Below are 15,052 nucleotides of genomic sequence, written 5' to 3'. Positions count from 1 at the left end.
GTGTAGCCCCCGCTTTTGCAGTAGTAGAGTTATTCATGAGCCTCTCCTGTGTGCAACTCGGCAGACAAAGACTCATAAATAACGTGGGTGAGTGAAAGGATGTTTGGATGGATGGATGGATGGATGTGTAAGTGAAAGGGTGGATGGACGGGTGAGTGAGAAGGTGGGTGAATGAGTGAAATTATGTATGTATAGTTGTGAAGGGCACTATAACCTGCCAGGGTATTCTGGTGCTGAGCAGATGTGTGCATCTAGCCTGTCTGTGGTAGTAAGGCTGTAAGCATGGATTAAAAGAATGCCTACATGAGTAAAAGAGGATGGATGGATAAAAGGTTGGGTGGATGGATAAAAGGATGGGTGGATGGATAAGTGAAAGAATGGATGAATGAAAGGGAGGATGGATGGATAAAACAATGGGAGAGGGAATGGGAGAATGGATGAGAGAAACAATGGATGCATGAATGAAAGTATGGATGAATGAGCGAAAGGGTGGATGGGTGATGAGAGAAGGTATGGATGCATGGGTGAGTAAAAGTATGGATGGCTGAGTGAAAGGGTGGATGGATGGCTGAGTGAAAGGGTGGATGGATGGCTGAAGTGAAAGACTGGATGATTGAATGGAGGCATAGATGGATGAGTGAAAGAATGGATGTTGGGCCATCATGAACCCTCAACTTTAGTAGTTATAACAGGAGTGAAGTTCTTGATGGGCTTCTTCTGTCTCAACTTGGCAGACAAAGGTGAGTGAGTGAAATGATGGACAGGTGTGTGAGTAAAGGGTGAATAGATGCATACGGGAAAGGATGGATGGGTAGATGGATGAAAGGATGGATGTAAAAATGGATGAGTGAAAGAGAGGGTGGATGAATGGATGAAATGGTGACTGGTTGGATGAGTGAAGAGGTGGATGGATGATGAAACGGTGGCTGGATGAGTGAAAGGATGGATGAATGAGTGAAATGATGGATGGATGAGAGAGGCAGGATGAGTCAAAGAATGGATGGGTAAGTGAAAGAGGGTGGATAGATAAATAAAAGGGTGGATGGTAAGTGGAAAAATGTCTGAATGAGTGAAAGGAAAGGGGTGGATGGATAGGTAGATGAAAGGACGGATGTATGAGTGGACTGAACGGCATGGTGGAGGACTGATGGATAAAAGTGTGGATGCATAAATGAGTGAAAGGAACAGTAGATGGATGGATGGATGAGTCAAAGGCAGGATGAGTCCAAGGGATGGTGGTTAGATGGCCAAAAGGGAGGATGGATGGATGAGCGATAGGGAGGGTGATCAAGTGAAAGCATGGATGGATAAGTGGAGTAATGGTTGGATGGATGAGTGAAAGGATGGATGGTTGAGTGAAAGGGTAGATGGCAAATGAGTGAAAAGGAGGAATGGATAGATGGGAGACAATGGGTGAGTGAAAGGCTGGATGGATGAGCGAAAGGATGGATGAATGAATAAATAAATGAAAGCATGGATGGATGACTGAAAGGGTGGATGGGAGACCGATGAGCGAAAGGATGGATGAGTTTGATGGATAGGTTTGTAGATGGATAGATAGGGTAGGACATGGTTAGGCAGGCGGACGGAATGGTGAAAGACAATGATGGATGAAAGAATGACAAAATGTAAAGATAAAATGCTAGATATCAGTAGTTGGATAGCAGGATGAATGGATAGATGCTAGTTGGAAGAGACAAGTGCGCTATTCTGGGAAAAGTCATGGTGACTTGCTTTGCTTGCTTGGTGGCATAACAGCCTGCTTCGAAGTGGGGGGTATTCTGAATGTCTGGCTACTCCCTTGCCTCTCACTCTTCTTGGCCTCCCTGAAGTCTCCCCACATCTCACTTAGATCCACTCCGAATTGCCAGAGATATCATCTGTGCCATGTAAAATGTTTCAAACAGGCATCAAGACTCGTTGCACAATTAGCAAAAATACTACATTCAGACGCAGGATTCATGGAGAAAACTACTACCATCGTGAGGAAAGGTCATTTGATGCCAATGCAGGGCCGAAGATAATTCCAACTGTACTTACCAATGCAGCACAACAGCAAAAAGATGCCGAAAAAATAATGAATCTGAATCTATGATCACCCATGATTAAGTTGTTGCCAATTACAATGATGGCGATGTCTATCATAAGAAGAGAAATAGCACTTTACAAGATCAATGAAATTCCACCGGGGGCAATTTACATTTACATATACTATTCATAAAAGTAGTCGGTGTAGAATTAGTAAAAATGCCAGCAAAAGCTTTATGTGGCATTGTGGTTCTCGGAATTCAAATTGGGCAAATTTCACCGAAATGACAAGATTCATGGGTTCTCCCTCCTATTTGAAGACCAAATGGCAGTAAGTTTCTCCAGACGGGGATCCAAGCCCCGCACATTCAGCGGCCTGCAGCCGGCACCCGACCAGATCAACAGAGGGGCCACGTGAACCCTGTCAAGCACGCGCATGCATTGAATAGCATTTCGTTTTCACAAACTGATATGGTGATGTTTTCAAACAAGATAACTGCATTTCCGAAATATACCTGGACGTGTATTCACGCAGAGTAGTGAATTCTAATTGTTGGTGCTATTTACTTGGCTCCTGGGGCACCACCTGTTCCTGCAGCTTTTGTTTCATTATGCTTGAGCCCACCAGACACTGCAAACACTGTTTGAAGATGACTGAACAAACCCGATGATGAAGCATTCCACCAAGCCTGGGTCAGCATCATTTCTAAACGGAATGATGCAACCTGAGAACAATTAGGTCCAAACTTGCGCATGCCCAGCAAAGGGGCCCCAAATCTCCTTAAAAAATACTTTAATATTTATCGATATTCATGTGATACAGAGTGTACTGACGGTCCTATAACCCCCACGCGCTACGCCACCCTGCACAGTTATATCAAGAAATACAATTTACTAGGCTCGGTGGTACAATTTCTTTTTTTCTTTTTTACCCTTTCTCCACTTTTATGAGTTTAATGCAGCCAAGTTGCTGAAACGCGTCTTCTTTGCAGACTACAATACCCTTCTTGCTCTTCAGGTAGAGTGCTAAAGATAAGTTCTTCTAAGACCTAAGCAGTTTGGGAAAATGCTCAGTACTGCAAAAGCATAGGGCCCTCCTGATTCATGATGAATTGACTACAAGTGCGGCTTACTTTAGACATATTCCTGACTTAGTGGCCAATTTGGCGTTCAGAGGACAGAAACACCCCTTCTGGCAAACTCCCAAAGGGGTGGTTGCCGCCCTGCTGGCAACCTCCCCGCCAGCCCCATTACGACTTTCCAACTGAGCTGACCGTCGGAAACCAAAGTTTCTGCCGGCCAGCCCAGTGTGAAAGGTGCTGCAGCATTGCTGCCGACACATAATAGAGTCGGTGGCAAAGCTGCCGCACGTAGGGGGCACTAGCACCCACGAAATGCGTACTGTCTGCACAGCAGATAGTGCGCATTTGGAGGGTGCTGGGCAGAGGGACCCCTGCACTGCTCATGTCATGAGCAGTGCAGGGGCCCCCATGCACTTGTTCTCCAGGAGCCTTTTCATGGCAGTGGAACCACCACGGAAATGTAGGCAGAGAACAAGGTTGTAATCAGCAGGGCAGCCCTTTCAGCTCCACCCTGGATGATTACAACCTGACCGCCGTCAGCTCATCAGGATCTGAGATCCTGGTGGGGACGGCAGTGGGTTGGCGGGTCTGCCCACAAACCTTGTAATGTGGCAGTCGAACCGCGACAGCCATGGCAGTCCGACAGCCAGCGCGAGGCTGCGGTCTTCGGACCGACAGCCTCGTAATCAGGCCCTTACTCTTGAATTTCTAACATTTCGCCACACTAACTCATGGGAGACAGTTTTGTAAATCAGGCCATAGGGTTTAAGGAATAAATAGAAATAAGTGTGAAATGGAAAATTAGGTTTTTGATCAAACTTAAAAAAAATCTTAATTACACCACATAAATCATGTGCTTTTGGCTCAAGTCTTTTATGATTTCTAGTGCAATTACAATCTGTCAACTACACTCCTATTTCAATTTACATAGATTACTCACCTTTTCCCTGTTCCCTTCCAGATAAGACATCTGCACCAACCATCGTTCCAACACCACCTAAACAGAGAACAACAGCCACAAAATGGATCGGCCTGTATCTTGATTGTAAAATAAACCATGAAAGGGTCATCAGTACTGGGATTCCAACACAGTCCAGGAGCTACATGTGCAGAGATAAACATAAGAACAAACTGTCATGAGAAAATTAGCAGCATGAGTAATTAATTAGACAAAGTTTCTTCAAAACACAAACAACACAATCGAAAATGTTTCCCCTGAAACAAACTGTATCATACCATGATTTATTTCCATAAGTGCCATTTTTTATTTTAGATACTTTATATAACACAAACAAACGTCAATAAAGCAAGCTGTCATCTACAGGAACCACATAAACACTATGAAAGATTGTTTCTCATGTAGTTTAAAGAACTATATACTATCTAGGGAACTAATGCAGAACAGATGTGTTATTTTTGCAGTTATGTCAAAATCTTTCTAGTAACCCAGAAGAAAACCTTGAATATTGGGCAGAGGAAAATACCTTTATTTCTTAAGAGCAAGTGAGTTTCAGCAAGTTACTAAGCCCGGTCCGCCATGCATTTTTATTACTGTATTTTGTTACTCAGTGCAAAGAGTAGGTTTCATCTTATGACTGCTTTGTGCACTTCCAGTCATTCTGTACAGCAGCATATGTCATTTTAAGAGAAAACTCTCCAGAAGAAGGATTCAAGTAACATCATGAGATTGTTGTACCTCTCAAAAACAACTTTATTTTGCAAATTTAGGACATGTGCCGGTAATTACTGAGCGAAAAAAAAAAATTAGGGCCAGTTGTACTAAACACTGGTCACACAATACTATTTACAATTTGCGACCAGTATTTTTGCATCCAGTGTGTTATTTTGCAAACTGACCTATGTACTAACAGGTTATTTCACAAAATACAGAATTGTAGTGGGTCCCAATTAGACCTACCTAGTGAATATTAATGAGGTAGGTCACAAATTGCGAACCATTATGATTCACAGACATCACAGGGATGATATGAAAAAATATGAAAAGTTTAACAAACATTTTTTAAGAGTAGGCAGTGATTCATGCCACATGTTTTTTCAACACTCACAAAGTGGAAACAGTCCCTTGTAAATGTGTTACCAGTACCTTTGTGTAGTCAATAATACATTAATGTTTTACAACCAGATTTTAGTTGGAAAAAAACATTAATACATCTCATTCAGAATCAGTATTTACAAGGGATGCCCTAAACAGAGCTCTTCCAAATATCAATTCAGTATGTAATCGCAAACCAAAATTGTGATTCAGTAACATGTTACTAAAGCGCAATAACTGTTTGCTACATACCAAAAGGCCTTTTTGCCATCACAAACAGCCGTGTGTTTTTTAACTGGGCTCTTTGCAAACACAAAAAACCTTAGTACATCTGTCCCTTAGACCTTAAGCAGCCTTCAAAAGGAGTGCGTAGACAGCTTAAATTTTCACCATTCCTATCAAACTTACTTGAAGTCATACAGAATATAAAATACATTCCCATACAGAAAGGCGAACTTGTGTCAATATTGTATTATAACTGTGGAAAACCTCAGTGTGAGTAACTAAATATGCTCATAGGTCTACTCAGCCAAGTTGAATCCGTAGTATACTATTGAGAACACAAGAGATTGTCAACAAACCCCAGCAAGACATATGTATTCATATTTGCCAACAAGGCCTCGAAATGTACATGGTTGCAAGGTTCTTTACGGTTACTAGTACGCCGTAATACAGATTAGCAACAACCTCTCATGGATATTGCACCAGGACACAGTAGGGAGCAGACTTTGAGTGTGATGTGTGCATTGAATGTATGCAGGACTCTCAACTCGGTTAGTGAAGGCCTTCAATGATAAAGATGCCCTAAAAACCCTGTTTGTCAATCCTGTAATCAAAGATGGTATTTACACTAATAAGGTACTGGAACGCAAGTACAGGGACTGAAGCTTGATAAATCAGCTAGACTGCTCTAATGCTGGTTTATGTTTCAGTGAATCCTTTGTAAGATATCCAATTCTGGACAGGTAGAAGCCTTACAAGATTAAATGCTCTTTCTTTTAAGTATGGAACTGCTGACATTGGGTTTGACACCAATAATCCAGAAAATATTACCTGTCAGGTACTACGTGAAGATTATTGCCTATAGATAAATAAATGCAAGAAAGAGAAGCATATGTTGTTTTCATCAAAGTTCTCACTACTTACTGTTTAAACCAGATCCATTATTACGTTGCTTCTAACTAAAAAGAGGTGATGCCTTGCGCTAAAGAAAAATCAAGCTCATTGGGGGAAAATTAGAGGCAACGGAGAGCTGTGTAATTGCGGTCTTGGAATGACATAAAATCTTGTGCATGTGCTGCTCATGAGGCTGCATTTCAAAACTCGAATAATATTGGACTTAACACCCCGTCTACGGAAAAGCAGCGGAAGAGAAGTGATAGGGGCTAACTGCTTTCTATTTAAGATACAGTAGCTATTCAAAACGTACATATATTTAGATCTAAATTGTAGAGGTTACGCACTGTTCAGCTGGTGGCTATAGAAATGCAAAGAAACTTTATTCTTTACATGGCTTCAGTCTAAATAGAAAACACCATCAGCTATATGGATGGCGGACTGTACAAACCGCAAAGACACCACTATTTACCCTACTAGCTGTTATATGGGATATAATATCTGAGATTTGTCTGGTAGACGGTCATACAACAAAAAAATATTTTCCATTTGCCTAGCCTGAGACTACATAGTAGAAATTATTTGTCCAACAACATTACAAATAGCAAATAATCATCTTTACTTACACATTTACTGGCTAAGCAAACATAATTTTGTATCTGTATGCCTAACTCAGAGTTCAACAAGCACTTGCCACCGGACAGTTTTGCAAACAAGGAGTAAACACAACTGAAACCTGTCTCAGGTGCGAGTTAGTACTAAAACTGGCTCAAAATGATTTGCATGAGAAACACACTACCACACATGCCTAAAAGGATCCAACAGTCATCAAATTTAAAGCTTCCAAGTTACTTTTGGCAAACATTGTACAGAATGCCACTTCGCTATCCAAAGAGTCAAGAAAAATTATTTCAGAAACCATTTATGGAGCTGTCTCTTACTCCACAAATGCTCCCACTAATGTAAGCTTATCTGAAGAGTTGGCTTGTGATAAATAAATCAGATCCTTTGCAAGACTAAGTAGAACTGTTTACTCTTCTAAAGAAATATATGTATGCTCTGACTCACAAAGTCATTGGAATGCCCTGGGACCAGACAAGGATCCCAAACTGAGCCATGTTATCAGGGGAACTTTTTTTCCTGCACTCTGCTTTCATGTAACAAATCAGTGAACTATGAAATTGGTAATTCTGGGTCAGTTCAATGAATCAAACTTACGCACCGGAAAACAATGATTTGTAAAAGGTAAGGCCAAAACTGGAATAGTTATATACAAGTGCCATGGTGTTCTCTAGTAATGCTAGCCATATAGCATCCTGAGTGATCCCATTAAAAAAGAACTAGTAGGCTAGGCCCCATATGCAACCTGCCAACTCAGTGTAATTGAGAGACTTCATGCCATTCTCGTGGCAGAAAGGATGTAAAACTAAACATCTTTTTGAAAAGACTGTACTCCGAGAAAATATTTGATAACTGTATTTTAGCACAAGCAAATATGCATGTGTAGATTTGCTCATGTGACAATATATTAAGCATTTACAAGTTCACTTTCCCTCCAACCATTTTTTCCCCAACCCTGGAAGAACCTCTACTTCTGCCATTGTTAGGAGTAAACTTCCAACCTTTCTCATTATGGGAAAACATCAGAGAAAAGCTAGTGAAAATCCTTAAAACATGCAAGTTAGTAGGTTTTCACACTCAGAGGCATTCCATCCATGGAACTACTGCTGCTTCCGCCAGCCCCAATATGTAGATCGGCAGAAAGGTAGCAAAATAAGTAAATTGCTATAGAAGGGATTGAAACTGCAAGTATTTCAAGCCCTCCTATATTAGTAGTCCTGGCATTATCAGAGTGCTTACATAATGGGTTGCTGCCATGATTTGTCACCACACTACATGGCATCAAAGGGACAAGTAGATTTTTTTACAGGACAAGTAGAATTAAGAAGTAACCTGTCCCATGGACAAGTATATATTTTATTAAATTCCACACCCCTGCTATATAGCTAGCTAAGTGTCACTAACATTTTTTTATATATTCATAACAAAGTTTGGTAGGCTAATGTTGTCTAGACTATATCACTATGTGGATGAACAAAATCATTTAGGTAAAACGCCTTTAAAGAGAAGCATCAAATACAGTGCATTAAGGGTATTGCCTGCATAATCAGATTTACAAATATGGAATTCTTTAAAAAAGAGTCTCTATGCTTTGCCTTTGTACTCCTGTTCTTGCAGCTGATTTTCCGAAGTTTGAGTATTGATTATCTGCTTGTTAAATTAATTATGATTTTTCAACAAATAGTGTTGCACTGATTTCATACAGACAGTAAACCTACTACCACTTCAACAAGTATAAAAAAATTTACAAATCTAAAAAATGTAAACATAAATAACAAAGAAGAAAAATGAATGACAAACACTACACACAAAAAAAATACAAAATGCATACAAATAAATAATTTAAAAAAGTACGACAAAAAACATACATTACACTAATTTTAAAGTGAAAACAAACTCTCTCTCTACATATATATATATATATATATATATACACACATAGATATATATACACACACACAAATATACATACACATATATACATATTTATACACAGATATACATCCATATATACACATATATGTTGTAGGGGGGTGGGATTTATTATTCTTCACTCTGGTGTACGCAACAGCAGGGAAATGAGAACTATTTACTACTCCCCCTCCAGAGTATCAACAGTAGAAAAACGATTACATTTTACAAACCTCACATTTAATTTTCCTTATCATAAATACACAATAAACTAGCTTTATACAAATAAACGAAATCATAAAATGTATTTCTGTAAACAATTTAAATATTATATAAATTATAAAAATTATGAAAAATATGAAATCAACATATAAAGTTATCCATACACTATTTGTAAATGTAAATTAAAGCAGGTAAAAATACATTTTAACTACTACCCGCCCTATTAGGCTAAATTTCCAACAACCACAAAAATTCATTAAATTAACAGAAAAAAAAATATACATGATTTAAAAAAATAATAAACTATCAAATTATAAAACAAAAAATGTAAACATAATAAAGTATTGAAATTATGAAAAACAGTTAAATAATTAACACAATCATCCACTTAGCCAATTAACAAGTACAAAATAATACCATATTGTTAACATTATTTATTAAATAAGTAAAATAAAAATGTACATAATTATCTAATTAACAAATTAACACTACAAAAATATATATTCAATTAATTAAAAATACGTCTACCTCTATTAGCCTAAAAACCCAACAACCCCCAAACTGACATAAAACAAAAAACAAACTAACATTTATCACAAACCAAACTAAACATTAAAAACAATTAAACATGCTGAACATGCCTAACATTAAAATAATAACTTATAACACAAAAAAAAAATAAACTCAACTAAATAATAAAAAAGAAATAGCGTGTTACAGACCAATCTGATTAATTGATGCAACTGCAAAAGTATTGGGGTGAGTAATTCTGTTGCGATTAGAAAAGTGGACAGAGGAGAATAAGTTCTTGACACCAACTCAACTTGGTTTTAGACCAGGGATAGCCACTTTATCGCAAGTAAACATGTATTTGCCAAAAAGAAGGTGGCACATTTGGCTTTTATTGACTTGTCCAGTGCTTTAAACTAAGTCAACTGTGAAATACTATGGGCCATAAAGAAGAATTTGGAGGTGGAGTTGGAACTGCTTAATATAAGAAATGTTTACACTTTGATTTGAAAACCATGGTCCAGTATGGCCCCCAAGGTGAAAAGACACCCTGAAAACACTGCTCAAGAGGTGTAAGACAAGGATGCATAGTACCCCCCCTTCCTCCTTTATAAATGGGATAACAAAGCACTTAACAAGGTTAGGGAAGGATCTGCTAGGAACAGGAGAGAAACATACCAATTCTTCTGTACGCCGACATTGCAGTATTGTTTTCTCACACGGCTAATGGGCTACAACTTTTTTGGGGGTTCATGCAAGATTTAGATCTAAAAGTGAACTATACCAAGTCCTATGTAGTGATGTGTGGACCTCTGAATACAACTAGTGACCTCATTACGAGTTTCGCAGTCATGAGAACGCCAAACTTGCGGTAGCAGTCGGACCGATGCGGCTTTGGTGATCCGACCACCAAATTATGACTTCGTTGGTTGGACCTCCAAAGGACTGCCGTCCCCGCCAGTAACATGGTTGCCCGGTATGCACGGTATGACCGTAGTCAGGCTTGCAACAAGCCATGGTGGCGCTAAACTCTATGCCGCCTGGCTGATTAAAACCCTCTTTCTGCCAGCTTTTTCATGGCAGGGAGCCTGCCATGGAAAGGCTGGCAGGAAGGACGTGCTGGGGGCCCACCTGCCCAGCACCTTCAGAATGTGAACTGTCTGCTTTGCACCGGTCACCAGTTTAATAATGCGCAGTCTTTGCTATTAGGCCAGCATTCAGATAAACAGTTTGTTATGAGCTACCCATTTGGCTAAAGGCAAAATGGCAAAACTGAGAGTTGATGCTAGTTAACTGGTGACTGGATAAATAGCTACTTCATTGTGTTTAATGCTGTGCTTGGTACAGATTTTTTTAACACATTTATTTAGTTTTATTTATTACTGAACAGTAAGGAAGCAGCAGTAGTCTGCTTTCTAACCAGGACAAGCCCCTTTTCACTAACAGATATCCTCTCCCAGTAGGTTTCTAGATATGACGTGGATCCTCGCACTCACCAATTACTCATCATTCCCAGAATGGATAATTTAGAAGTCAGTTTCATTTGGCGTCCCGGCACTTGTGTCACAGGTGAATCTACTAGGTGCCAGAACTGATGTGTATTGGGCAAATCTAGATGTGGAAAATTTCACAGCCCTCGCTTTTACAGGTAGAGCAGCTGGATGATGAGGACCTCCCAATTGTACTAGGCGATTAGAGGCATAATAATCTTAATGAGATGTTTGAATTGAATCAATCGGGGTCAGACTGAGATTGCAAATATGCTCTATCCACTCCTCTCCCTCTAACATCCCTACCCCCTTCTACCCTGTTCTTATTAAAGAAAAGTGTGTTCATTATAGTTGATCGATATATTTGTGGTATCCCGTGTCTACTATATGGATCTATAGTGATTCTAGTTTTGAGTGGATTAAATTTGGGTGGCAACTTCAATAAACGCTCGAGCTCCCTTAACCCGCTTGTGCACAAACTAATATAACACATCCCCCTCCGTCATCACATTTTTTTTTTTTTAACAAGGATACGACTATATTAACTAGATATTATAAAAAGGGTGAACCACCTGCTGATAACACTTTGACTAAAGGTTTGTGGTCAGTTCTCAACTTGAAAGAAATGCCCCACAAAAATGTTCTAAAATAATCTACTGCCCATTCAGCCGCTAAAGCCTCCCGCTCAATCACAGAGTAGTTCCTCTCACTCTCAGTGAGAGAGCGCGAAGCAAAAGCTACCGTCCTCTCTGCACTGTGGTGACAGTACAGCACCTACACCAGACACACTAGCATCCACCGTCAGTATAGTGGGAGAAGAAGTTTCAAAGGGTACTAAAATCTTTGCAGCACACACCTCTTGCTTTATACTATCAAAACAATCCTGTTGCACTTCTGACCACACAAAATTGCAACCTTTGCGCAATAACACTCTCAACCCCTTTGTTTTGTCAGCGAAATTCTCAACAAATTTAGAGTAGTATTCTATGAGACCCCTAAAGGACCTCAACTCATCTTTGTTCTTTGGTGATGGAGAGAGTTTGATGGCCTCCAATAAATCTTTTTTCGGTTTAACTCCTTCGCCTGAAATGGTGTGTCCTAAATATTCAGTCTCTTTAGTCAAGAAAACACGGTTCTCTTTTCTTAGAGTTAGTCCCACCTCCAAAAGATTCCCCTCAATAGTTGACGCAAAAATTAAAATGTCATCCTGAAAGAATAAGACATTACTAAAACCCACAAAAACACGTGTCATTATACGCTAAAAGACACTTGCATCCGATGATAACCCAAAGGGCATTCTAACAAAACGGAAAGTACCATCCATGGTGATGAATGCGGTAACATTGCGCGAATTGTGATGTAGTCATATCTGATGATAGGCGCTTTTGAGATCTAATTTGGAAAAACATTTTCCTCCATTAAGTAACATAATGAGTTTATTGATGTTTGGTAGAGGGAAGTTGTCCGTCACAATGTTATGATTGACGCTGAGGAGATCCACACAAAATCTTAATTGGCCATTCGATTTTCTCGCGATGACCACTGGAGAAATCCATTCAGGAGCTTCAACCGGTTCAATCACCCCCTCCTTCAACATATCCTTCAACATCTTGCTCACCTCTTCCCTAACAACAATAGATACTTTCCTCTCTTTGTGTTTCACCGCAACAGTTCCTTGCTTCATACAAATCTTATGGACATAACCCTTTAACTCTCCCAACTCTTCTCGAAACACCTCCCCCACCTCCTCCAGGATCGCACTGACATCTCTGTCATCCACTACCAATATTTGTTCTTTACCTCTGGGATTCACAATTATATTCAAGTCGTACTGGTGCATCCAACCCAAAATTGGTGGACCGGACTCGGCCACATACACTTTGCCAAAGGTTTCTCCTGATTTGAAGCTTATAACCGTTGGAAAGAAGCCCAAGATCTCAATCTCCTTCCCTTGGTAGCCCCCAGGACAGATATCTTTAGGCTTTAACTCAAGCTGAGGCCAATTCTTCATAAAAATATCTTTGGGAATGATTGTGTACTTAGATCCAGTATCCACCGTCAACTCAACACTCACTTTTCCCACAGTGAACCATGCTTAGGGCCTACTTTCCCTCTTACCACACTAGACTTTATCATCCTCGCCTAGGCTAAGTATGCGGTCCACCATCTCACCTCTATCTTCACACACCGCCACCCCTTTTGGCTTGGACCACTCGGCACACATCCGCGTGTAATGGCCTTTGCGCCCACACTTTCTACATTCCTTCCCTACCGCAAAACACCCCTTAAAATCACTATTGTGAAAACTGCTACCACACCTGTTACACCCTCTTCTTGTTCACATTAATTTTCTGGGTTTTCTGAAGATCTTGTGTTTTCTTCTGTACCACAGCCACACTGTTGCTTTTGGTTTCCACGTCTCCCACCACTTCCTGCAGGACTTGTTGCTCCCTACTCCCATTGCCATACCTTCCCATTTCTTTCATGCACAATTCTTACTTTTCTACAACTTTCGCCATGTCAATAGCATCTCTCAAACTGGGATTCATTGCAGCCCACAGCCTTTCCTGAATCTTCCTGCTCTTTTAATTGATCCCTAATCATCTCGTCACACACCTCCCCAAAATGACATTTAACTGACAACTCCCTCAATCTGGACACAAACTCTTCAATAGACTCCCCCACCCTCTGTGGTTAGGTATAAAACATGTACCTTGCTAAGACCACATTGGTTTCTTTAGCAAACCTATTGCTCAATCTTAATCTAGCTTCTCTATACTCATCTGAAATGCTTGCCCCATTGTCTGTAGCCACTGGCATAAACTTGAACAATCTCTGCGCTTCTGAACCTAGACAGTTCAATAAAATAGCTTTTTTACGCGCAGCAGTAAACTCTTCGCTGTCCAACGCCAACAAATAATTGTCAAACATGTCTATCCAGTCTTCCCACTGGATCGCTGGTGTACCTGGATGGGTAAGGAAACAAGGCGGTGCAATAATTGAAACATGCTCCATTGCTCACAAAGATAGGTGAACCCACACTTAAAAAAAAAAAAGGGTTCAGGAGCAGCGCACAAATCCCAGGCAACTAAGATGTGCACGATACCGTGAAGGATTCCACAAATATCCACGGTTGTTGACTCCAACACAAGAAGAAGTGTGTCAGTGTGTGCACTATCACTGCGCACAGTTGTCAGTTTAAGTCACAATAAAAGCATCCAGAAACGCTCACAGCCAAAAATTAGCAGTTTCAGAGGTGACTTCTCCTTTAAATTCCTGGAAACCAGCAGCTAGAAAAGTGGCTTCCCCTTCAAGAGCACTCTCCTTTAATTGCAGAAACCAGCAACTTCAAGGGTGACTTCCCCTTTAAATTCTTGGTAACTAGCAGCTTCAATAATGACTTCTCCTTTAGCAGCACTCTCCTTTAATTGTATAAACACAGCAGCTTCATGGGTGACTTTTCCTTTAAGTTCTAGGGAAGAGTGACTTCCCCTTTAAAAGCACTCCCCTTTAATTGTATAAACCAGCAGCTTCTCAGATTGGGAACACGCCACGCCTCAATCTCCTGAAAGAAGGTGTTCCATAAAGGGAAGACAGTTTACTCCGTCACTGTGTCCTGACCGACATCAGCCTGCTGAAAGAATATACACGCCGCTCGATGGGTCGGGTTTTCCTCGTCGCCAAACGATGTTGTACAAACCACACAGAGGTCCTGGTTTCTTTATTTAACATCCAGTTTAATCAACCCACTCGAGCGGTGCCGCCTCCCTCATTAACTGCTCGTCCGTCTTCAAAACATGACATTCGTTTTCCTATTGCACGAGCGCGTTTGGGACTCGACTAAACGCTCGAGCTCCCTTAACCGCTCGTGCACAAACTAATATAACATTAACCCACAACTTTAGTAGCTACAACAGGGATGACATTCTTGGTGGACCTCTTCAGTCTACATCTTGGCAGACAAAGGTTAGTGAGTGAAAAGATGGATGGATGTGTGAGTAAAAGGGCAGATGGATGGG

General features: G+C 40.4%; 1 protein-coding gene across 3 annotated transcripts in view; it reads right to left on the bottom strand.

The window, feature by feature from the left end:
- Positions 1–15,052, bottom strand: part of SLC35F2 (solute carrier family 35 member F2) — a 336,025-nt gene that overhangs the window by 83,011 nt on the left and 237,962 nt on the right. For all 3 annotated transcript variants that reach the window (XM_069202328.1, XM_069202329.1, XM_069202330.1), the window contains exon 4: positions 4,051–4,210. In XM_069202328.1, the coding sequence (XP_069058429.1) occupies positions 4,051–4,210 (160 nt within the window). The remainder of the gene's footprint in view (positions 1–4,050; positions 4,211–15,052) is intronic.

The sequence above is a fragment of the Pleurodeles waltl genome, chromosome 8 (genome assembly GCF_031143425.1).
Source record: "Pleurodeles waltl isolate 20211129_DDA chromosome 8, aPleWal1.hap1.20221129, whole genome shotgun sequence".
NCBI lineage: Eukaryota > Metazoa > Chordata > Amphibia > Caudata > Salamandridae > Pleurodeles > Pleurodeles waltl.
Note: the sequence above shows the minus strand (reverse complement) of the source record. Positions and strands in the feature narration are given on the sequence as shown.